This window comes from Arachis ipaensis, chromosome B6, assembly GCF_059453495.1.
Source record: "Arachis ipaensis isolate K30076 ecotype BB chromosome B6, ASM5945349v1, whole genome shotgun sequence".
Taxonomy (NCBI): Eukaryota; Viridiplantae; Streptophyta; class Magnoliopsida; order Fabales; family Fabaceae; genus Arachis; species Arachis ipaensis.
Window position 1 is genome coordinate 132,714,796 of NC_142441.1, and position 26,221 is coordinate 132,741,016.

At 35.1% G+C, this 26,221-nt stretch overlaps 2 protein-coding genes and 1 pseudogene across 3 annotated transcripts; all 3 read right to left on the minus strand.

The window, feature by feature from the left end:
* Positions 1-326: 326 nt before the first annotated feature.
* On the minus strand, positions 327-1,641 carry LOC107647277 (uncharacterized; annotated as a pseudogene).
* A 97-nt stretch (positions 1,642-1,738) lies between these two features.
* LOC107604836 (phytyl ester synthase 2, chloroplastic) lies at positions 1,739-12,448 on the minus strand. 2 transcript variants are annotated; one of them, XM_016306538.3, is made up of 14 exons: positions 11,854-12,448; positions 7,650-7,701; positions 7,509-7,564; positions 6,891-7,049; positions 6,140-6,244; positions 5,681-5,787; positions 5,175-5,296; positions 4,774-4,882; positions 4,520-4,650; positions 3,814-4,183; positions 3,383-3,496; positions 2,623-2,708; positions 2,280-2,389; positions 1,739-2,129 (listed from the first exon to the last, which is right to left on the minus strand). In XM_016306538.3, exons 1-14 carry the CDS (start codon positions 12,284-12,286, stop codon positions 1,939-1,941), a joined length of 2,145 nt encoding a protein of 714 aa, XP_016162024.1. In that variant the 5' UTR covers positions 12,287-12,448; the 3' UTR covers positions 1,739-1,938. The 2 variants fall into 2 exon arrangements, with proteins under 2 accessions (XP_016162024.1, XP_020960528.1); XM_021104869.2 differs by having other exon boundaries at positions 4,520-4,653; positions 11,854-12,444.
* Positions 12,449-19,740: 7,292 nt separating this feature from the next.
* Positions 19,741-20,638, minus strand: LOC107647276 (uncharacterized). The gene is made up of 2 exons (XM_016351370.1): positions 20,081-20,638; positions 19,741-19,869 (listed from the first exon to the last, which is right to left on the minus strand). Exons 1-2 carry the CDS (start codon positions 20,636-20,638, stop codon positions 19,741-19,743), a joined length of 687 nt encoding a protein of 228 aa, XP_016206856.1.
* Between the last annotated feature and the right edge of the window lie 5,583 nt (positions 20,639-26,221).

Here is a 26,221-nt window from a genome sequence, read left to right on the forward strand (position 1 = left end):
CTTTTTATCAAAATCAAGTTTGCAAAATCAATTCTATGTAAACTCCTATTTACAAACTATAATCCAAACATACACTTAATCAGCCTAACACAATTTACGTAAAAACCTTTTAAAACCCGTTCCATGCCGCCATTAAAGTGGCAACTAATAAGCCCATCAACCTGTAAGTCATCAACATTTATATGCAAATAACTAAATCTTAATAGCTTACCAGCCTACCACAATTTACATATATTCAAAAAGAGTAAATTATCAATTATGACCCCAAATTTGTAAGACGCTGACAATAATAACCCTAATATTTGTTAACGACAATTACACCCCTTAAAATTTTAAAAACGTAACAAATCTACCCAACCGTTAAGAGAGTCCTTCTCCGTTAAATGGAACTTGGTGATGTGGCAGACGAAAATCCTTTTAAAGCCATCTGTCCCGTTTCATGTTTAGGCCTAATTGACGAAACCCTAATCGAAACCCCTCATCATCCTGCTGTTATCATCATAGCCCTGTTGTTGTTGTTGATGATGAGGAAACGAAATTGCCGCGGCCTCGGGTTTCAGCTTCAAAGAGCTGTCGCAATTCTTGTTTGGAACGATTTTGGATTTCGGCAAGAAGCGTTGAACTATCTCTTCCAACAGGCCAAAGTCTGAAGACTCTCTAGGGAACAACTCCAATAACGACTGATCTTCTTCCTCAACACCTTCAGCAATAACCTCCGTCGTGCCGTTGTTGGAACCACCACCGCAACAGTTACCGTTGAAGCAGCAAGCGGAACCACCTTCCTTGATGCAGTACTGATAAGGACTATTATTAGCACCACTAGAACCAACACCACCAGTAGCAGCAGAAGAAGAAGAAACCAAACATAGATTTGAATTCAGAAACTCGCGGAATAGAAGCATGTTCAGGGAATGATGAGAATTGTTAGTGATGTTTCGGTGCTGCTGCTGAGTCGATAATGGAGCAGTTACGCCATGGCGGCCGCTCTGAACTAACTTGCTGACGTGGCACTGCTGCTTCGGGAAGTTGAACGCTTGGAACAGTTCAGAGTGACGAAAATTAAATTATGATGGTGATGGTGTGGATGAGGATGAGGAGGAGAATCAGGATACATGAAGTTCATCCTCGCCTTCGCGCCTCGCATCGCTCTGGCAGCACAGTCGTAGGCGCAAGCAGCTTCCTCCGCCGTGTCGAACGTCCCCAGCCACAGCCGCTCCTTCGACTGCGGGTCCCTTATCTCCGCCGCGTAACACCCCCACGGCCTCCGCCTGACGCCGCGGTACCTCATTGGTCCCGCGGCAGAGCCGCCGCCGCCGCCACCGGCGTCCTTGGCCATCCTCTTGTTGTTGGTTTTCTTCTGGTGGTCGGCGATGGTTGTATCTTGTATCGGGTCGGTTTCTTGGATCGGAGGCATGCCACCTAAACCCTAAACGCTTCTTCCATTGTTGGGACAGATGGCTTTAAAAGGATGCCACCTTGGATTTCCGTCTGCCACATCACCAAGTTCCGTTTAACGGAGAAGGACTCTCTTCACGGTTGGGTAGATTTGTTACGTTTTTAAAATTTTAAGGGATGTAATTATCGTTAACAAATATTAGGGTTATTATTGTCAGCGTTTTACAAATTCGGGCTCATAATTGGTAATTTACTCATTCAAAAATTAAATGAAAACACAAATGAAACAAAATTTGGTATATAATAATTGGTTATAGTGCTATTACTATATTATTATATTATATTCGTGAAACCCGCATTCACCTCTTATTGATTTGAACCAAGAATTATTGCACTGTTCTATCAAAAAGGAAAAAGAAAAATGGATGATTTCATTTTCATTTTACATAGGGGAATGCACATCTAACCAATTAAAAGAGGAGGGAAAAACAAAAGAAAGAAAGAAAGAAAGAAAAGACACCAACAGGTTTGGTTTTCCAACATTCAAATTTCGAAAGTTGGAACTTCAGCATCAAAACCATGTTCGGCCTTGTATAATAGCCGAGGCACTATGTTTCTGTAAGGGTCACTTTCTCTTTTCTCCTTTAAATAAGCCAAACAATTCTCAACCTCGGATTTCACTTGTAAATATAGTTCATTAGATTTCTCCCTGTCTTTCAGCACATGTCTCCTACCTGTCAAACAAACATATAATATCTATATATAAATTTAATCTGCCATAGTCAATATCATATAAATTTTTTATGTACTCATTTTATCTCGTATATTAGACTAACAGATCACACATTGAATAATTACCACCAAATTTCATGGCTTGAGCGTACCTTCAGTTTCGATTGGTTTTCCAAAATAATAATAGAAACGGCCAGGAACTTTAGGCAAGAATGCAGGCATATGTACTTGTTGATTTGCCACCTCGCCAGTAGCATCAGTCCTAAATTTTAAAAATGTCAGGGACATAAATAAGAATTTAGTTTTGATATGCGGTTTAAGAAGATTTTATGTGTATCCAAATACGTAATTATATGTGTAAGATGGCATCTATAGAAGGTTGAATAGATATAACAATATAGTTTACAAATACTAAGTTGTGACTCTTAATGTAATATGAATCATGCCACACAATGAACAACTAAATTTAAAAGGAAAATAAAAAAATGGAGATACCTCAAAGGGATAGACTCAGCTGTGAGCTTCTCTATTAGAGACTTGAATAAAGGAATGTTGACCAAGTCATCATAATCAAGAACAACCTGAAAAGACAGACATGAGTTGGTGTTAATGGTATAAGTCCATGTTCAAGGCATCAACAGAAGATGTAAAATGAAATTAAAGAATGAACGTATTATATATCAAGAAACTCTTGACAAGAATGTTTTATGTAGGTGACGTATTTCCTGTGTTCTAACTATTCTACAAGACTAAAACATCGTCAGAAATATATGAGAAGCTCATAGTTCTCATAAATCTTTAGGACTATTCAGTAATTTAAAATAAAAATGTTAAAAATTTTTATGATTAGAGTTTAGTGATATGTCATCAAATTAAATTCTTCTATTCAGTAATATATAAAAGAAAATGTTAAATATATTCCTTCCCACTAATTGCAGAGCCTTCATTATTCGATCCTCTCCACAATCAAATACACATGCAAAAAGTTCAGGGAGCAATTTTTATCTGCTATGCATCTCATTGAATTTTTTGAATAATGTAGTATCACAGTATTTAAACTTCTTCAGTTAACACTTAACAGTCACCTGAAAAGTCAAAATCCTTGAAATATAAGATATGATTAATGAATCAAAATCAAATCCTACCATCATCCATAAACAATATGGTCATGCTTTTGTCTCCATGACAAGCACTTGAAGGGCACAATCACTTTTTTAAGTAAAATGATTATAGCTCGGCAAAGATCGAAGCTTACCTCAGCAAGATCATCTTCTCCAACAGTACCAAAAGGTACTATTTTAGCTCCGAATCGAGCTGCCATTCTAACAAACTCAGATTGTTCGGGCCAGAATAACTTGTATTCTTCACCCTGAAAATCATTAAAATGTTCAGTATATGTTTAATGCAAATATCCAAATATGCATTACCATATTAGCAAATATCCAAGTCTTACAAAGGTAAGTATCTAATAACAATGTAAAACTCTTACACTATCAAATAAACTCAAATAAATGTTTCTCAGCATACTGAGTTAGTGACAACTCATTCAATTCACATTTTCATACGCTCTTTCATGTCCAAGATGGTATACAAGCCAGAACAGAGGGAGTAAAACGAGCAATTGTTTCAATATGAAAGATGGCAATAACTTGTTGCCAAAAAAGAAAACTACATATTGGAATTTACCTTCCTGTGAAGAGCCTCGCGCATCCCTCCAGGATATAATAAGATATGAGACTTGGAAGACAAAAGCTTGAATAGGTTAGTTGCAGCAACAGGAACAGCACCCATAACTCTGAAGGAATCAAAAGAAGCTAAATCTGGCAGTAGTCCAGCATCATTTCTCCTAAACATCAATGGATGAGCTATCCCTCGAACAAGGATATCTCTTTCGGTCAAAATTCGAGAAACTAATGGACCGAGTTCAATTCCGAGCAGCATGTGATACCCAACATATATAACAGGTCCCTCTGAAGGAAGTCCAGCAAGGCCCTTTACAATTGTTCCATCCTCCAAAGTTGACAACATTACAGGACTTGTCAGAATGTTCAATAGCCTGCAAGCATTATAAGTGAAAGGGGACATGATTGCAACTTCTATTGATTAATAAAATAAAAAGAAAAGAAAAGAAGATGAATCAAGAAAGCATGGCTGCACATCTGAAGATATAGCATAGATACATGATTTGACCAACTAAGATATTAGCAAGTTCAATCAAGTTTCCCACTTTAGAGTACCTTGTATATTTCTGATAGATTTTAAACTTTATCTCATATAGCAGGAATATATACTCACCAAGACATCAACTTGACATGATAAGCTTGTTTAAACACTGCAGACTCTTGTTAACTGTGTTGATGCCTTATATGATCAACTTTATCATAATATTTACCTGTAAGAGTCCAGTACTTCTTTGAATTCCGTAGGCGTTGGCGGTATATAATCTGATACATAATCATGCTTCTTGCCACGGCGGTAGAAAGAAGTTCCCTTGATGACTGTTACCAGGTCAATGTTGCCTTCCTGCTAGCGGAAAACAGAGGCATCATATTAGGATCCATTAAGACTTTCCATAACATATTAGATATCTTTACTTCACAAGTACAAGAATGTTAGATGAAGAAACAGCAATGGCGGGAATCATACCAGGAATAGGAAATGTCCACTGTCTGAAAATTTACGTAGTTCAGAATTAGCTAATAACTTACGTAGCCTTTCACCTTCCTCTTTGCTAGGTAGTAATTCATCTTTTTCACTACGAGGACAAATGATAAACCTCAGTTTCAGTTTCCACAATCCAGAAAAAAAAAAAAAGGTGCACCAATATTGAAGAATGAACAGAAGTCAAGCATGCCAGTAAAGTTAGTTAATCTTAAGTGTTTTCATCAAGATAATGTTTTCAAAGTAAAAATCTGTCAACCAAGTTTTATATTTTTATTGAAAAAGAAAAGCATTTCTGCTAAGTAAACACGAATTCATAAGTTAACAAAGTACATACGATCCTAAATTACGACTATATGAGATTGACAATTTCAAAGAGTATGAACCTGGATAGTATCAAAGTCTGAGCTTTTACAGCATGAAGGCGTGAGTTGGCATATGCAGAAGCTGATCTAAGCAGCTTTAGTTTCCACAGAAGTGTTTCTTTTGGTAATATATCAGCAAGAGCCTAAATCTCAATCAACAATAGACTTTCAATACTCTTAAGTGAAAAGAAAGCTCAATCTGAGAAATCAGAAGCCCAGATAAAGAAAATACAGGCATGTCCATCTGCGTTCCTCAACTTCAGGATGACCAAATTTTACGAAGTTTTGTTTAAGAATAAGGAGTAAACAAGCAACATGATTTTGAATTTGGATTTGTTCTTCTGGCATTTGTTTTAAGCATTGTCATTAATGCTCATAAAATGCTTTGCATATTAAAAACTAAACAACTGCAAACATTTCGAGAAAGAAGGGGGAGAAAATCATGTTTACACTTAGAATATATATATATATATATATATATATGTCTCTGTCCTTTTTTAGGAACAAAAAGGAAAATTGAACCTTACAGGCAGAGATGGTGAGAAATTAATAAAATCCTCCATCAACTCTTTTGTTGTATTTTGTAGAGGAAGTCCTTTCAACAAATTACCCAATTCCATCCTCTCAGAGTCGCCTAATGCCAGAAGAAAAGTTGAAGGCATTAATAAAGAAAAGATATCATTTTCTTTGGTAAAAGACAAAAACAAAATGTATGTGAAAGTGGAAAATTATTGATTTTTAAACTTTATTTTTTAAGGATAGTGAAGTGGAAAGATTATAATTTCCTAATTACATTGAAGTACTTGCAATTTAATTTACCTAAAAACCATTATTCATAAACATTTGACTATGAAACAACAAAAAGCAACCAAAAGGTCTACAATCGTCCAACTAGTTTGCCATTCAAAGTGAAAGGAATGTAAGACACATCCACCATGGATAAACAGAAAATAATAAAGTATAACATGCAAAGGAGATAAACAAACCTGGCATCAAACTCTGAAGTTCAGGCAGGCCAAGTGAGAGTGGGTCAGGAAGAACCTCCATTAATGGTATTAGAAGTTGCAACTGTGACCTGCTGAATGAAGTAGCTGCCAAATTGAGTTGTGATGGTTAGATCAGGTACTGTGTATTGAAACTGATTGCTTTCTAAATCAACTTGAATATGGTTTAGGAACTTTCACATAAAACTCTAGCTAAATATCGCAACATCATTCATATATCTAAGCAACAACTGAGATTAGTCAATCCTTTATCGGTAAGCAACTAGTTTCAAATAATTCAAACTCTAAGCAAGTATGAGTTACTCTTCATTTTTAGTTTCAACTTAATATGTCACCTGTTTCTTCAACATTGTGTTACATTTTCATACATTCACTCACATGTTTGACAACTCATAACTCTACTTTATCAGTATAGTAATCCCAAATTACACTGAACAGTGCATGCATCCAACAGTAAATTCTATGGGAGAAGTTCAACTCTTATTTACATCAGGCTTTTTGTAACTTAATATGCAAGAAAATGAAAGTGAAATGTAAATGCAAAATTAGGAAGTTTGTTGCAAAAGTATTAGCTGCCATGGCTGTCATGGTGCTAACGGTTAGTTGTACTAAATTCTTTCTGTCTTTTTCAACTGCTTGCGTTGCAAGGTTATGATACAATTTCACAATTATGGTGCTTGACTTAACTACTCATGCCCAATAAAATCAAATAGATTGAAATATTTCTATTTACCTGGATTTGCTAGAATCAGTACAAGATCGATATCTGGGTTGCGGGCTGCAACAGCAAGCGCAAGGCATGCTCCTAAAGATTCTCCAACAAGATATATGGGTTTCCTTGGTGAACGTTGATGCTCTGACTTGACTCTACTTTCAACTATTTTCATGAGGTCTGCAACAGGGTAACATACAAAATAAGTTATGCAGAATTGGGTGAATAGTGAAGATTTTTATTTAATGTATAAACAACATGTGCAATGCAAATCATAAACTTTTTTGGTGGATTTTTTCTTTACTAAAAGAAGCAATATTTACTCTCACCGTAGCATTACCCTAGATGTAAAACCGATCATGTGCCTCTACAATCCTTGCTATCTCCATTCTTCTAAATAAGGATAGAATTCGGCTTAAACTTTTGGAAAAGATGGTTCTAGATAGAATACCCCATTGAAAGACAACATTAACTTGCCGAACGTGGTTTTTAACACAACAAACATGCTTAAGTCTTAAACCATTTTATATTAATTTTAACAAGGTGCATAAAATTAGCATGATTTTATAATTGTCTTAGATTTCACTTTCAATAATAGTAGCTAGCTGAACATAGTAAATAATAATAGGAAACAAGTACCTGTAAATGGTGTTCGATCGGCCACTGGAATATGCATGCATGATATATCAAAAATCCTTCAAGCAAAAAGAACAAAAGTGTGGTTCTTAGATATCAGTCATTAATGTCAGTAAAATCTAGATACTTAGAATAAACACAAACCTTCCGAGTTTCTGATGATGTAAAGTAAGTCCAAGTCCCACGCCATCAATCCCTGTAAAATTCGGAGTACAGGTAATTTATAATTTTTATAAAGTAATGGAAGCTCCTATTAAGACTTCGGAAAACTTGGGGGGAACTTCAACCCTCACCACAGCATATTATCCGATAAAAGACCGAGAACACGTTACGAATCTTAATCTTTGATAAGTCAATAATAGGGGAAATCTTTTAAATGTAATAATACTATAATTCTGATCTGTTCAATGCACATATTAAAATCTATCTATTCAACCAAACATGAATATGATCTGTGCGTCTCATTATATACGTGACAACAACTCAACAAGGTATCTTTACATTTTAAAGGTGAATTTTATTCGTCATAAAATCCTCTATTTTATATGAAATAAAGTATTAGACGATAAAAGGTGAGTATAAATATAAGTTAAGTGTGAGATGTTGAGATGAATAAGCAATTACACACGGATGAATAAAATAAGCATAAGAAAAAAAAATTGAAATAGTATCTATTATTGATAAGATGGTAAAAACTAGATAGAAAAAAAGACCATAATATAATCAATAGCGTCATTCGATTTATGTAACTGACTTCACCTAATAAATTAAGTTGTTGATATATATATTATATATATAAAAGCTAAAACCTCCTAATTAAAATGTAAAGTAGTACTTATCATTCTAAGTTTCTAACTAATCTTACATTTGCTATTATAACACAAATTCAATATATAAAAAGACATAAAAATTCAACAAATTACAAAACTTAACTACTAAATTAAATCAACTACGACCAGAATTTAAATAAGATTATGAAACTTAGCTCTTAAACTAAAAATTCAACTACTTAATTAAAGTGTTGGTCCATATAATAAACAATAGAAATGGTTTGTCTTCACGGATCACGCGGGTTGTATTTTACTTGATAATATTGATACTCACTATGAAAAAGAAAGAATAAGAAATTGGTGTCGGCTGCCACTGCTGAAAAAGAATACTTATTTATTGGATGGGTTTGTTATCTTTTCATCAAGAATGTAATTAAACCATTTGTGGCCTTTATCTACAAGACTACAAGGGTTTTTTTTTAATATATTTCTCTTATTTTTATATAGTATCACTTGTCTTTTGTAATTGTCATTTTTTTTTTCCAATTCTTATTATTTGTTATATCTATATATAGTTATTATGTTCGACTCGGTCAAGTATGACCGAATTGGTTCCATTTAGTTAAACTGACTCCGGGTAAACATTTAAAAATAATTTCAAAATAACTACAGTAGGAATCAAACTTGGTACCTTCAAATGATGAAATTTGCTTACACACAATTCTTAACCTCTAAATTTTGCTTAAATAATCCCCCACTTAAGGTTGTGTTTTTTTCAAGATGCTTAGATCTACCATTGGTATTGTGGTAGATCACTAAGCCACTAACGTCAATCTACCAATTGGATGTTGAAAGTTGAAACACAAGCATGATTCTATCCGTAGCATAACACGTTATGTGTCCCTTCATACTTTGTTTTTTGGGCCAGTTCATTACTAATTGATGAAGCTGCAACAAACACTTGGCGTGGTGGTTAGTAGGTTAGTTACTGAAACCAACATTTCTATGCGACCCCCCGGTTCTGTGTGCTTGAATTCTAACCCAAAATAGAGTTCACCACAAATAAATAAAGCAACCAATAAACACGGTTCTGCGCGAAATCTCCAACTGGTGGACTTTATGTAGAAAAAATAAACCTTGTTAGTTTTCAAATTTTTCTAATTACTTTAATCAATTTTAAAATTTAGAATTATACACTTTATTTAAAAATTCATCTATAACTTTTTATTTGTACTACTGACTGTATCATTTATGCTTGTAAAACGTCAGAATAATTGTTACACACTATTAGATTAAAACATGTATATTATTGCAAGTTTTACATCTGTTAAGAATAAAGAATGTGAAGCCAATGAGTTATAGCTCAAATAGCATAGTCTCTCCATACTCAATTAAGAGGTTGAGGGTTCGAGTCATCTTTGGTAAAAAAAAAAAAAAATAAAGAATGTGAATGGCTCTAAATCTTAGCTGAATTAAACCTACTCAATTCTTAATATATAGTATGTTAAAAACAACATCTCGGTCTAATTTCCAAATTATCTCAAACAATGAACACAAACTTCTTCTTTTTTTTTTTTGAACTAAATATGAATTTTGAGGCACATCAAACAAAAGAGGTAATTTTTCAGGAGTATGCTAAAAAAAATTATGAGGCCGATGTTGGGAATATACGATATAAAATATTTTAAGGACTTTGTTAGGTAGACAATGACTTTTGTGAATAATGTGAATAATGAGATTTAAAATTGGCCTAATAAAGTAAAAACATACTATATCCCCAAATTATCCACTTAAATCTTAATATTATGATAACCATCCGCACACTTAGTAAATTGAGCATCCAATATATCCATTGTTCACATTATTTAGTATTTTCATTGTTCACCTATACTTTTCCATATTTTAAAGTTGTAGACCAAAATTAAAATATTGAAAAGTTTTCTCGCATGCATGATCGGGGTACAAGTTCCAACTCCTATTAATTTTACTATTCAATTCGATATAGTTTAAATTGCTAATTTCACTTTTATATTTCAAAGAGTAAACTAAATTATTTTTTACACCATAATAAATCAACTAAAATAATATCCAACTAGACATTTTAATTGGAATCAGAAAAAAAGTTATTAAATGATGATCTATCCTTCTGTAGTAATCTGTAGTATATTTAATATCAGTTCGACACTTTTTAATTTAGATATGAAAGAGAGAATGGTGTAGGAGACAGTTATGGAATGTATAAATGCTTTATGCAGCTGTAGTATCAGAAATTAAAATCGGACTGTCCAATTTGTAAGAGGTATAGAAATCAGACCGTCTGATTTTTTGGTACACAAATTGAACCCTCCGATTTGTGTTTAAAAAATTAAAAAAATTTGGGATCCGATTTGTGTACTCAGAATTTTAAAAGATTTTTAAACTCCGATTTGTGTACTCCAAAATTTTAAAATTTTTTAAACACAAATTGGAGGATCCGATTTATATATATCCCACAATTTTAAAAAACACCCAAAATTACAATACTAAGATATATCAGGCATCTCATTTCCATATCTAAATTTTTTAGCCTTAGTTTGATGTATACTTTTTCTAACTTTTTAATTAGGTTTTCATAGTTTAAAAGTTTGTAATTGAATTTTTATACTAGATAAAAACTTTTAATTATGTCTTTTTATTTTTTTTAAAAAAAAATACAATTTTTTTTATTTTTGTATTTAATAGAAGAAGAATTATGAAATATTATAAAAATAAATATTTTAGGATTAATGTATTTTTCTGAAAATAACAACTAACAAAAATCTAATAAAATATACAAGAAATTAATTATCTAAAATTTTATTTCAAATATCATACTTTAGATTCAAATAAAATATACAAAAACATTTAGTTCATGTGTTAAATATATATTAGGTTTTTTATACAATAATATATAAAGATATTAATTTATCCTCTAATTTTTAAAAGAAAACAGAGTTATTACCTTTAAATAATTAATATCCTAATAGTTTTCAGAGTAATTTTTCAATTTTTTTATAATTTAATTTTTATATAATGTCAGTATAAACAAATTTTACAAATATAACTAATTATATATTAGAACATCAGCGAAGTAATTAGTTAATTTTTAAATTTATTATTTTAAAAAAGTTATAAAAGTAGATGAATTAGACGAGTAAAGTTAAAGTCATTTCTTCGTGTTTCAAAAATCCTAAATCACGTGTAAGAGAGTATTTAGGGATTGAAGGATGCAGTAAATATGTTTCATCATCATAGAAAAAATCACACGGCATGAATGCGAGTAAAGCGGGAACAAAAACTAATAAGTTAGTTTCACAAAAGTTGAATGAATTGAACTTTAGAACTGCTCAACTAGTAAAAACGACTAAACACATTGTGACACGCAGTTCAAAAACCGTTGAAAAGTAAACGACAGAAAGAAAATCAATACCAACACAAACCCCGCAAAAATGAACCAGTAAAAACCCACACAATAGCAGTAGCAGTAAACCAACCAAGCAATGCATACTGAGAAGAAAACGAAAATGAAAAAAAAAAGAGAAGACAAAATAACGACTAACCCGGTAAGTAGAGTAACACCGGCGGATCCTCCATTTGCCAAGAACCGCTGCAATCCCCCGTATCCGGCGGCGAGAACCACCGCGGCGCTCCACCACCACCGTTCTCCTTTTCCTCGTCGATTATCACCTTCGATTCTTCCAGAAACCGCTTCATACCGCTGAACACGCTTCTGTTCTTGCTCTCCTCTTCTTCCTCTTTCAACTTCGCGTCAACGCCTCTTTCTCCATCCGCTTCTCGCTTCACCACCGGATTTGTTTTTTCCGGCGACGTTGTTACCGCAGACGTCGGCGCCGGAGGCCGGTCAACGGACACGGCGAAGCGCGGGATCCGGACGGGGGACCGGTGTTTCTTCCCGGCTAATGGCGATGTCGTCGTCTCGCGGCGGATGACTACTCTAAAGAGAGAGGCTGCGGTGGCCGCCGCCGTTGCCATGGTGGTTCCGAAAGGTGAGATGATTTGAGACTCCTGAGGAGACAGAAAAATGAAAAATGAAAAACGAAAAAAGTGCTTTTTATAGAGGAAAAGGCAAGAATGACTAGTCTGAATGAATTCTGTTTTCTATGGAAAATAGATTGAAATAATGAACATATGAGGCTGATTTTTTTGGATATGGAAACTGTAATTGTGTTGTGCGTGGTTATGATATATAAAGGTGTTAGACTAATTTGTGGGACAGTTTTTCTCAGATTTGGTTTTAAGAAATCGGACCATCCGATTTTAGTGTTGTTAAATTTTTTTTAAGCAAATCGGATGGTCCATTTTGTATGGAGGGAGTACATGAAGTTCACATCAAGGTTATCAGACCCTGCGAGTTGTGAATGAATAAAATTTTAATAATTACCGTAAATGAAATCGGAGAGTACGTTTTGATTATTATATGTTTTTTTGAATAAGGTAAACAACTCGCTGGGTCCGAGTTGTACTCTTACCCCTCACACGGTCCGATTTCTATGTGCTTGACACCATACGCCGGTAAAGCTCTCCTTCTCTCCATAACGTGGTCCAACACTTACTCACTCTCCATAACAAAATTAATTTGCGTGAGAATTTGCACATATCCTATTTTATATTTTTTGGTAATAAATGGGTAATTTGTATTTTTTTTATAAGTCACATCAAAAGTAAACAAAAATTCAGTGTTGGTAAAGAGGGAAATAACAAATAAGCACTGTTTATAAGAAAATTATTGTACTATAAATTTAATTTTCATATATCATCGTATAGAAAGAATTTACATAAATAATTATTTATTATTAAATTAATAAAAATAACAAAATTTAAATTTAATTAGTTAAAAAATTATTTAAATATATAAATTCAATCAAATAACTGTGTAAAATTTTTTATATTATTAATGAATTAAAATTAAATTTTCATAATAAAATAAAAAATTAATTTTTATTATTATATATTTAATTATTTTATAATGACATATTTAACTATTTTAATAATTAATTATTTTATTTCAAAAATATATTAAAAATTAATTTCATATGATTTTTTCACAAATTGTAAAATTAATTTGTTCTTTGTCGCAAATCAACTAATCTTACTAATTTTCGAAAGAATAATAGTAAAAAAATAAAAATAAAAATTAACTAATGATAATTTTAATATTTTAGTTTTATAAATTATATTAATACTTTTCAAAGAACTTCCAATTTGGGGATAGTAATATTAAAGCGAAATTGTTTTACTCCATCAATGGAAAAATGAAACATGGCAAATGCTTGTGCAGTTGTGCATTGTCCTTTTGGTGGGTGGTGTTGGAGTTTTCGGGATGCGTGTATCTAGTGTTCCCTTTTATGCTGCGTGGCCTCTGATCTGCTTTTCACTTCTTCCACACAAATAAAGATTTTTTTTGTACAATGTATATAAAGAAAATGAATAAATAATTAAATACTACTACTCCATAATTTGAATTTTGATTCTGAAATTAGAAGTATCAAATAATGAAAAAATACCATATTTAAAAAAAAGACAAATTATTATGATTGTATTTACTTTACATAATCGTTAATAACACCATTTTCTACAATTAAAAAATAGTAGCATTTAGACTAATGAAAAAAGGAAAGTTTCGTAATGATAATAGTTTATAATAATAAAAATAAGTTAGTAATGATGATGTCCATACTTGAAGTGAGTTTACGAACTGAAAGGATGAAGATTGGAGATTTTAATTTCGGCATGCGTAGAATTAAATTGGGTAGACAACCTGCAAGACCCTCTAATACTAAAGTTAGTAATATTTTAGGTGATATGGAACATGTGTCTTATCTGCTGAGTGTCTTTTTTTTTTATCTTTGTCCTCTTGGATTGTGCCATTTTTCAGTATTTAGTGCCTTTAAGTTATGTTCTTAATGGTGGGATTTAACGATTTCAGGCTTAATGGCGCTGTCGTTGTGTCGTGTTTAGTATTATAAAATAATGTCGGATTCTCATTTAATCGTCGTTCCATTATGTTACTATTTGTCCAGAACAGTGCTTCCAACTCGGATTCCTGGACTCTGTTCTTTTGTCACGGATATTCGAGTTTATGATGTTGGATTTTGTTTTTTTGATGGGACCCTAAAGGGTACTTTAAAGAAACTGAACAGTTTCCTTTAGTTTCACTGGAGCGGTTATAGTCCCCATATTTTGCAAACTGTCAGCCTTCTCCTACATTCTCTCTTTAGTAATAAATGCAACATTTTTAACTTAAGTTTAAATAGGTTTTACTTTACCTTTTTACTTTCCAGACCATTTCATTTTCAAAACCATCCTTCCAAATACGAACATTCTCCTTTCTTTCTCTCTGCAAATCTCCCTTGTTGGGTTTACTTTGCTCCCCGTTGCCGTTGCGTCCTTTGCTGTGCTAAGGAGGGTTAGTGGCATTTATTAGCAAATTCAACAGTAATTGTCATTTGAGATTAGTGAATCTTCTGTTTTTCCCCATTTTGTGTTTTTACTGGAGAAATTTCTTTGAATCCTTATTCGTTTTGCATGCTATCCCTTTTGCTTGGCATTTTTCCTGTTTTTTCTTTGTGCTTGTTATCTATGAATATGCTTTTTGTAGTAGGAGAACCACTATTTTTAGTTTTCAAATAGTTGATGATTACTGTTTGCCCCCACTCTTCGTAGTTTTCCTGCATTTTGCAAGTTCATTCTATGTTTTGAACGAGCTACAAGCTATAGGACTTATATTCTTAGGATCTTTTTATTTATGGCAACGTAGTGGTGGTAACATAGTGGTGGTGTCCCTGTAGATTTTCACGAGATGGCTAGGAAAAAGGTTATCGTGGGCTAAGGGCGTGGCGGTGCTGCTAATCTACCAAGATCCCATCCTGCCCCCACTCCGGGAATGAATAGTGAGCCAGATGTGGATATATACTCTTGGGTTTCTGAGGAAGTCAAGGATACGCCTTCTATAATTACTCATGAAGAACTTGATAATTTGAGGGAGGATCGGGTTATCTTTGATTTCAACCTAAGCAATCTTTATGTCTTATCTGTTCAGAGGTTTGGAGATCGGCTATACCATATAAACGAGCATGCCGGTATTGTTCCAGATTGGTTGTGGATGTACAAGACCTTGTTTTTCCTGATTGGGGTTTGCCTACCTTTTTTCGATTTCTAGATAAGCTTACTAACACATACTGGATGTGCTCCTTCTCAGCTCCACCCGAATTCTTGGGCCATTATCCGATGCTTCAAGCTTTTGTACTCATTTTTGGATATTGATCTTACTCTTAGAGTCTTCTTCTATTTCTTCACTCTCACCATCCCCTTTAGGTCACAGGGCCGCGGGTTCGTCTCCTTCCGAGGCATTCCTAATAGGAAAATATTTACTTTGTTTGAGGAATTCTATCATGAATTCAAAGAAACGTTATTTAAGATTGAAGGGGATAGAAAGAACGACTCCCTTCTTTTTTACTTTGGAGTGTGCCAAAAGATTTAACTTGTATTGGCATTATAAAGTTTCTTCACCAAAAATCCGAATTTTTGGTGTCAATGCTAGCGAACTTTTAAATATCAATTTGTTAATGATGTTGTGAAATGAGCGTTTCCTAGTTTTAAGGGACATTCTCATAAACAATTAAGCTGCTCGAAGCGCTATTAGTAAGTTTTGTATTCATAGCCTCTTTAGTTTATACTTCATGATTTCGTATTACTAACGATATCTTATTTCATTTGATATGGTTGGGAGACTTGCCGCTATCGCTGAAATGAAGAAAAGGTTGTCAAGTCAACCGCCAATCAATATTGATGGTGATCAAATTTTCTCTTCTACCACCATCAGCCGCTAACCACAACCTCGTAGGATTATGGAAAGTGGGGAGGAAAGGGGTCCCGAGGTCGAGGTTCATGACCTGGAGGGGGATTTCCGGTTCATTCTCCTTCAAGGAAAAAATTAAAAGGCACGGGTAAGGAGGATGTCAATATTCCATCTCCTTCATCACTTAGGAACTTTTTAGACAAAGGATTCCGAGCTTCTGACTTCGTGGACCAACATTTCATGAATGAGGAAACAAAGTTGGTGCTTGCCAAGATGCCCCTGGAGAACACCCTTCCCCGAGTCCAAAGAATGCTTCTTCATTTGGTGACATGTGTCCATGATGCCGAGATAGAAATTGGCAACCTCCATTCCTACTTCCTATCCAAGGATAAGGTAATTACTAATGCCAACTCTCAGATTTAGAAATTGAACTCTAGAGTTATCTCTCTCCTGGAGAAGCTGACTTCCTTTGAGGCTGAGGTGAAAACTCTAAAGGAAGCCAAAGTTGCTTTTGATTTGAGAGGGAAAAACTTGAAGAAGTAAGTTTCCGAGCTAATTGGAAGGATTAATGGGCTTGAGCTCTCAGTCAGAAAGGCGCAGCAAGCTGTCGTAGATGGGGTTTTCGATGCAGAGCGAAACATCCTTGACTAGATCAAATTGAGGGCTCCCGACTTAGACGTCTCCGAACTTGATGCCTTTAAAAAGGTGGTGGATGGGAAGGTTGTTTCTATTTTCTAATTTTAAACTTATTTTGCTAAGTGTTGTGAACTTGGTAGTTCGAACTTTCGTACTTTTGATAGCACTTTTTCCCGTTTGTTGTCGGGACTACTTTTGTGCGTTTCTGTTATGCTCGGGACTAACTTATGACTCTTAATGTTTTACCATTTTATTAAATATTAGTTTCTATTTAACTATTTTTGAGCTTTTAATTACGACCCGAATTCGATTTTTATACTGGTGAAGAATCTCAACATAAGTTATTCATAACATAAAATTCCATATTGGAAATCCATATTTTATCGAAACATAACATAGAGTTGCGAATAAAACTTGTTTGCTAAATACAAAGGAGGCCTCATTAAAAACCTAGATGCCTAGGAAAAGAGTACATGTATTTTATTCATAGCCAAAAGATTTCTAAGAGTAATATCTCTTCAAATGAGTCACATTCCAGGTTCTCGGAACCATCCAGTGCTTCAAGCTTGTATGCTCCCTTTCCAAATACTTCTTTAATCCTGAAGAGTCCTCTTCAGGTCGGAGCTAGCTTTCTTTGAGCTCCTGAGGTTCTGACATCAGCTTGTCTTAACACTAGGTCCCAGCTTGAAAGCTTCTAGATCGAACCCTAGTGTTGTATCTTTTGGCCACCTTTTTTACTTTAAAGCTTGCTCAACTAAGTTAGCCATATTTTTAATTTCATCAATTAGGTCCAAGCTTTCATGAGTTACCAAGGTTCCCAAAAGCATTCTTGGACTTGGCTCCCCGAGCTCTACCAGGATTACTGCCCTTTCACCATAGGTGAATCTGAAAGATGTTTCGTTGGTGGTGGATTGTACTGTAGTTCGGTATGACCATAGAACTGACCACACCTCGTCAGCCCGAGAACTTGAGCGCTCATCCAATCTTTTCTTTATCCCATTCAAAATCACTTTATTAGCAGCTTCGGGTAAATTATCTTATAGTTTGCTTGCGGGTGCTCCACTGAGGCAAATATTTGTCGAATTCCTAAGCTGGACAACAGGTCCAAAACCTGGAGTGCATGAATTGGGTCTCATTATCCGTGACTATAGGTTCGGGAATCCCAAATCTTGTAATGATTTCTCTCCAAACAAACTTCCGACATTGAGCAAAACTGATACTAGACAGAGGCATGGCTGCAATCCACTTGGTAAAATAATCTATAATAACTAGCATTTGTCACATTTCTTCATGTATTCCATGGCATCCTTAATGAGAGTGGGCTAGTAGTACTCGGCTCGGATAACCTTATGAACCAACAACTTTCCTCCTAAATGATGTCCACAGCAACCCTCATGTACCTCCTGCAACACATACATCGTTTGTTGGTCATTTAAGCATTTTAACAATAGTTGGGACACACCCCTTTTGTACAGCTTTCCATTTATCATCGTATATTTGGCGGCATTAAGTCATAACTTCTTTGCTTCTTTAGGATTACTGGGCAAGGTCTCGTGTTCTAGGTATGTGCAAATTGGGTTCATCTAAGTATTAAGATTGGAGGAACAGAAAATCGGGATGTCGGGTTTTGTTACAGCTGGTTCTGTATGCATCTCCTGTATCAGACTACGGTTCCTGTTCCAGGCTTAGTACTTGCGAGTTTGGACAACACATCAGCTCATGTAATCTGTTCCTTAGGTACATGCTTGATTAAAAAAGAATCAAAGGATTGTACCTCTTGTTGTACTTTTTTCAAGTACTGTTGCATTAGCGGATCCTGCGCCTAGTATTATCTGTTAACTCGGGATGTCACCAATTGTGAATTGCTGAACACGGTCACTTCTGTAGCTCCGACATCCCGAGATAACGTCAATTCCTACAAGAAAAGCCTCATACCCAGCCTGATTATTTGAGAAAGAAAAATCAAATTTGATGGAGGCCTCAATCACCATGTCCTTTCCCTTGGTTAGGATGAGGCCAACCCCTCCATACCTGACATTGGAAGTTCTATCCACGTGAAGCTCCCATATCGGTATGTTAGAGGCTGGGTGTGTCATTTTGGCTAGGAAATCTACCATCACTTGGGCCTTAATGGTAGAGCGTGGTTCATAACGTACATCGAACTAAGATAGCTCAATAGACTAACTCATCATCTGACCTGCCAGGTCGGACTTTTGTAAAACTTTTTTGATCAGTTGGTCAGTTCGCACTATTACCAAATAACTTTGGAAGTATTGGCACAACTGACGAGCCGATGTAAGTAGAGCAAATGTAAGTAGAGCCGATGTCAGTTTTTAGGGGATTCCGCAATAAAAGCCAAACCACTTTGAATATCATAGCTCAGGTCCTTGAAGAACCTTGCTAACAAAATACACGGGACGTTGATGTTTATCCTGATCCTCTAGAACCAAGGCTGAAGCCAGAGTTTCTTCGATCATGATCCTCTACAAGAACAAGGGTTGCCCATATTCTGGCTTTACTAAGATGGGAGGAGATGAGAGAAAGTTTTTAAAATGTTGAAAAGCTACCTCACATTCCTTGGTCCAGGCAAATTCTACATCCTTTCTCATCAATTTAAAAAGTGGTTTGGCTTTTATTGCGGAATCCCCTAAAAATCTTGACAATGTGGCCAACCGACCTGTGAGCCTTTGAACCTCTTTAAGATTCCGAGGACTCGACATGTATATAATTGCTCGGCATTTCTCAGGATTAGCTTCTATGTCTCTTTGAGTGACCATAAATCCTAAAAATTTACCTCCCCAAATTCTAAATGCATATTTTGTCGGGTTCAACATCATCCTGTAAAATCGGAGGCAATTAAAAACTTCCTGCAAGTCAGTGATCAAGTCGGAATCGTCCTTTGTCTTTATCAATATATCGTCAATGTAGAATTTCATATTCTTCCCAATCTGCGGCTTGAAAACTTTTGCCACTAACCTTTGATACATTGCCCCTACATTTTCAAACCAAAAGGCATTATAGTGTAGCAGTAAATCTCCTCAGGGTTGATAAAAGCTGTTTTATCTTCATTAGCTTTATGCATCGGAATCTGGTTATAACCACTATAAGCATCTAGGAAGTTCTGATATCACGAGGAAGAGTCAATCATGTTATCAATGTTTGATAGCGAAAACAATATTTTGGACAGGCTTTATTTAAATTCGTATAGTCTACGCACATTCGTCATTTTCCATTAGACTTTTTTTTACCATAACCACATTGGACAACCATGTTGAGTAAGTTAATTCACGAATAAACCCAGCATCTAATAATCCTTAAACTTGGCTTTTAACCTCGGCTGCTCGGTCGGGCGACATCTTTCGACATTGCTGTGCAACTGGCTTGAACTCTAGGTTAATAGCTAGCTGATGGAACATGAATGTTGGATCAATCTCAAGCATGTCGGCAAGTTCCCAAGAAAATAAATCCACATTTCCTCTTAAGAAATTCTGAAGTTTTGACTTCAAGGGATAAGGTAGTTCCTTTTTTATCATAGTGTACTTTTCTAGCACATCACCAATTTGGAATCTCTCCAACAGTCCATTGGGCTTTGGTCTCGGTTTCTCCTGTAGTTGGGAGTCTAGGTCAATAAGGAACACCCCTATAGATTCCTTAGCCTTATCCCGGAGCGTAAGGCTAGCCTTGTTGCATTTAACCACAGATATCCGATCTCCTCGTATGGTTGCAACCCGACCTTCCGCTATCAAGAAGTTCATGACAAAAAATTTTGTTGATATGGATGCGCATAAATCATTGAACATCTTTCTTCCTAAGATCACATTATAAATTGTAGAATCTTGAAGGACGCCGAACTCGGCCTGTACCACCCTTATATTGACACCTTCTCCCATGGTGATGAGAAGATCAACAACCCCATTAGGTTTGATATAATAATCTCCAAGCCCAACAACCCATGGGAGATGGGGGCTTTAAATATTAATCCCTTAAACCCAGGGCATCAATGCGTTCCTGAAGAGAAGGTTTGAGTCTGCACATGTGTCAATGAGGATTCTCTTCACAATGCCATTATCTAACCTAGTAGTGATCACCAGGGGTTCATCATCTTCGGATGTGGCAACTTGAAAATCCTCTGCCTAGAACCGTAATGCTAGAATGCCTGTTACTTTGAGAACCTCAGAGGTTGTGGCTTTGACATCCCTTTTAATGGCTTTTTTGGATCTTGGCAATCCGTTCCTTCCAACAACCACATTAACTACGACCTGGGCTGTGTCTTTCGTGTTTTTTGGAGGTCTGGAGTTTCTTCGGTTCCTGGTTTTTCGATCTTTGTCCTTGTTGTGCCGTCTAGCCAGAGATAAACTGCAATTTTATGGTTTATCTTGGATTGAATTGAGGGAATTTTATCAACTTATCTTGCATTTATTCACTGAAATAGCATGTTTTCAGGCCTTTTGTGAATTTTCTCCTTATTGTGCTTAACGATTAAAAACATGCTTTTTAGACCCTTAAATTGATAAATTTGATTCACTTCAATTCCATTCGATGCCTTGATGTGTTTGTTGAGTGATTTCAGGCTTATAAGGCAAGGATAGATTGGAGAAATGAAGGAAAATCATGCAAAAGTGGAGAATTCATGAAGAAATGAAGTTTGGAACATTTCATGGTCATGCGTACGCATGCCTTGCACGTATGCATGCTTTGGGAATTCACCATGTTGTGCGTACTCATGCGTACGCATGACTGAAGACACGTGATTTCACTTAAGTGAACACGTGGGTCACAATTTCAGGCTTTTTCAAGTCCAATCTAACTCATTTATGAAGTATTTCAAGCCAAACTTAAGAAGGATCAAGGAGAGAGTAATTAGGATAGGTTTTTGTTATGTTTTAGGTTAGATTTCTAGAGAGAGAAGCTCTCTCTTCTCTCTATAATTTAGGGTTTTAGGTTTATTTCTCTCCATAAATTTATATTTTTGATCTTGTTTTAAGTTAGTTTGCCTTACTTTTTATTGTTCTAACATCTTAATTCTCTTAGTTTACTTGTTACTTTCCTCTATTTTGTTGCTTTTATGTTCATGAACTCTTGTTAATTTTGATTCCATTTAATGTAATTTGATGTTTTTATGTTTATTGTTGCTTAATTGAGTTGTTATTATTATTTTCTTGCATTTGGTAGCTTTAGATTTTATTATTATTGCAATTCTATCATGTTTTACTTTTATGCCTTCCAAGTGTTTGTGAAAATGCTTCTCTTAGTTTTAGGGTAGTTTTTCATACTCTTTGCTTGAGATTGAAGACTTAGGTGACTTTGAGTCATTAATGTCCAATATTGATTAGTAATTTAGGGTTGTTAGTTGATTTGGTTTCCACTAACGCTAGCCTTTCACTAAGCTAATTAGTTAGTTGGCTAGGATTTGTGGATTGAGATCAATTATGCCTATTTGGCTTATCCTCGATGTTAGGGTTGACTAAGTGGGATTAACTCTTCATAATTGTCATATTTGTAGTCAATGTCTAGGATAGGAAACCTTGACTCTCAATCCTTGCTAGCAATGTCTTTTTAGCATTTATATCCTTCTAGTTGTTAGCTTTACTTTCTTGTCATTTATTTTCTTGTTTGACCCCTGTCTCCAAAACCTCCCCTTTAATCTCATAACCGATGATTTGCACACCTCACTAAAATTTCTTTGAGAGACGACCTGAGATCTAATACTCTCGATTTTTGTTGGTTTTCATTCGTGACAAATAAATCAAACTTTGATTCGGGTCATTTGTTGGTTTGGAACTATACTTGCAACGTAATTCTTTTGTGAAAATTCTAGACCGACGTTTAGCCTGCATCAAGTTTTTGGCGCTGTTGCCGAGAAATTGCAATGTGTGCTTGTTATTGGTTATTGTATATATGTTAATATTGTGAATAGTTTGTTTTTGTTTCTTTGCTAGTTTTTGCTAGTTGTAGGAGTTTATTTTCTTTGTTTCTTAATAGTTGTTGTTTTGTTTTTTCCTTTTAATGAATTCTCACCCTTTTGGCTTTGAGTTTGGTTGTAACTATGTTGCAGAAAATGAGAACTTCAATGATGGTACACGCTATAGGATTGGAAGCCAATTGAGAGAGGAATCGCGCTCTTATGAATGGAATTCTTGGTATCTGTATCAATTTCCTCCATTTGACAATGATCATAATTTTCCTCAATGCACGCGCATATAAACTAACTCCTCAACATGGTTCTCAATCTTATTCACAAGCCCCATCTTACCAAACACCTTCCCGTAACTCGTATCCACCATACCACTAACCTTATGTGCTTCACCCTTGTGATTATTATGAACGAATACCCATAGAACCACCCCCATTCCAACATTAATACTCCCAAGAATCACCAATTCCATATACACCACCTTAATATTCTCACCAATATGAACCACCTTTCAATTATGAAACCTTTCTCCCAAACAATGAACCCTCTTCTCCACCTCAAGCACTCATGGATGACACTCTCATTTCATTTTTTCAAGAGCAAATTGAAGCTCAAAAAAGGTAAGAAAATATCATGGCTTCCTTGGCCGAAGTCATAAGAAACTTAGCCACACAACACTCATGCAATCAAGGCATTCCCATTGACGAACGAGGAGAATCAATCGAAGAGCATAGTATGAAAGAGAGGTTGGAATCTCAAGCGGAGAACGAGGAGTGGACGTATGTATTTCAACAAGTCGAGGAAGCTGAAATCATTGAAGAAGAAGAAGTGGTTAAAGACTTAGGAGAAGTTGAGTATGAGGTGGATTTTAGAATTGTTGAGCCTTCTTCCATTGAACTTGAAATTGATGTTGAGGAGGATAATGCACAACCTCAAAGATATATTATGAATATTGAAGAATTGGAAGAAGTTGAGCAAGCGACAAGTTCCATTATTGACGATGGTTCCACACCAACTAATGATCCCTTTGAGTTGGATGAACCTTCCCCCATTGAATTTGAAATGGATGTTGACGTTGACTTTACGCAACCTCCGAGATATGACTTGAGAAATGGGGAGGAGTTAGAAGAAGTTGGTGAGGAAGATACTGAATTTGAGCAACCTTGTCAGGAAGTAGAAATGGAAGATGCTTGTCAATTGGTGGAAGTCCTTCAAAAAGGATATATGTGAGTGGAAATTTCCTTGTCAAGACCATTGAAAATGTCTCTTGCTAAGTCACTAACGAGTGGCAGAAGTTAGACTAATTAAGAGATTATAATATAATAGAACAGCGTTGCAAGTATAGCTCTTAACCAGCACAAATCCGCCTCATCAATTTAGAAAGGTTGTCACAAAAAAGGTTTAGAATAAAAATACTGGGAGTATGAATCCCAGGTCGTCTCCCAACGAGTTGCTAGAAAGGGTGCTAAGTTATTAATCAGGAGTTTTTCGAGAGTTTTGAGAATTGATTAACAGAAAATAAACAATTGTAATTTAGTGCAATGAAAATTAAAAGAGATTTAAAATATTCTAAATAAAAAGCCTTGATTGGGGGAATGATTAATCGGAAGTTCTATCCTTGTTGGGATCTCTTAAGTGTAGTATCAAAAAGGTTGTTATTTTCACTTAGTTAACCCTTACTAAATAAAGGAAAGTCAAGTGATTGAACTAACTCTTATTCGCAAATCCTAGTCCTCTCCCTTGGGAAGGTCTAGCGTTAGTAAATACAGAACTAGCCAACAACTTCCAATTTAACCATCACTTAAGCCTTCCAACTCAAGTGTCTCCTTCTAATCAACCCCCATGTCAAGTAGGGATTCTACTCCATTGACATGAATATAACGCTTAGAAAAATATAAGAAGAAGACATGATAATTTAAATAAAATATAGATTCAAAATTAATTAAAAGTAAAAGCAATCCTTTGCATTAACAATTCATGAAAATAATCCAATTACCACTCTAAATAAGAATTAAGAATATGGAATAAATAAAAGGGCAAGTAAGGAAACAAACTGGAATAGTATCTTCAACGGAGGTGATGACTCTTCAATATCCAAAAGCAAAAACAATAAACTAGGAATGTAAAGAGAAACTAGAGGAAGAGTAATTCTCTCTCTAGATTCAGATCTAAAAACCTAAAAACTATCTTAATGAGAATATGTGAATGTGTCTCTGTGTGTGTTGAGTTTCTGCATGTTCTCTGGCTTTATTCTGTGTTTCTGGGCCGAAAACTGGGTCAAAACGCGTCCCGAAATCGCCCCCAGTATTTTCTGTTAATTTTGCAGATCGCGCAGGTCATGCGTACGCATCGTCCACGCGTGCGCGTCTTTTGTGCAGACTCCAATCCACGCGTACGTGTCAGGCACGCACATGCGTCGCTGCAATTTTCTCCATTCCGCGCGCTCGCGTGAGTCATTTGTGCGCGTCGGTGCTCGCTAATCATCTCCTTAGTTTCTTGTGTTCCTTCTATTTTTGCAAGCTTCCTCTCCATTTTCTAAGCCATTCCTGCCCTATGAAGCCTGAAACACTTAACACACGGATCACGGTATCGAATGGTATAAAGGAGAATTAAAATATACTAATTAAAGATCTATAGGAAGCAAGTTTTCAATCATAAAACAATACTAGGAAGGGATTATAAAATCATGCAATTAGTATGAATAAGTGGGTAAAGGCTTGATGAAAACCACTCAATTAAACACAAGATAAACCATAAAATAGTGGTTTATCAACCTCCCCACACTTAAACATTAGCATGTCCTCATGCTTAGCTTAAGGAGATAAAATAAATGAGTAGGGAAAAGTAAGACTCATGTAATGCAATGCAACCTATGTATATGAATGCAACTATATGCTAAAATGATTTTGCCTACTTGGTTAAAAGTAAATAAGTTCTTCAAGACAAATATAAATCAAATATCACTAATTAAAATTTATACAGTAAAAACAATTAAACTTGTAAGAAGATAGCTCATGAAAGCAGGGAACATAGAATTAAGCATTGAACCCTCACTGATGGTGTATATGCACTCTAGTCACTCTAGTGTATAGGGTAATCACTCTATTCTTCCCTAATCATGCTTTCTAAACCTTGTTCTTCACCTAACTAATCAACAAGTATTTAATGTGCCAATGCAAACATCATGAGGTCTTTTGAAGGTTGTAATGGGGCTAAGGTAAAGGTGAGAGTATATATATATGTAGCTAAGTGAGCTATAAATTGAATCTTTGATTAACCTAAGCTCTTACCTATACATACACTCTATACTTTTAAATTCATGCCTAGCTACCCAAAATTTTCCCACTTTTGTATTACATACTCATGCATCAACTTTTCTCTTAACTTGTATCACATATGCATTGATCTTTTCATTAACTTGCTTAGCATTGGGGTAATTTTGTTCCCTTATTCATTTATTTAATTACTTAATTACTTGAATATTTTTGGATTTTTTATTTTATTTTTTTTTGAAGCATAAAAATAAACATAACATTGCCAATGCACATGGATTTTTAAT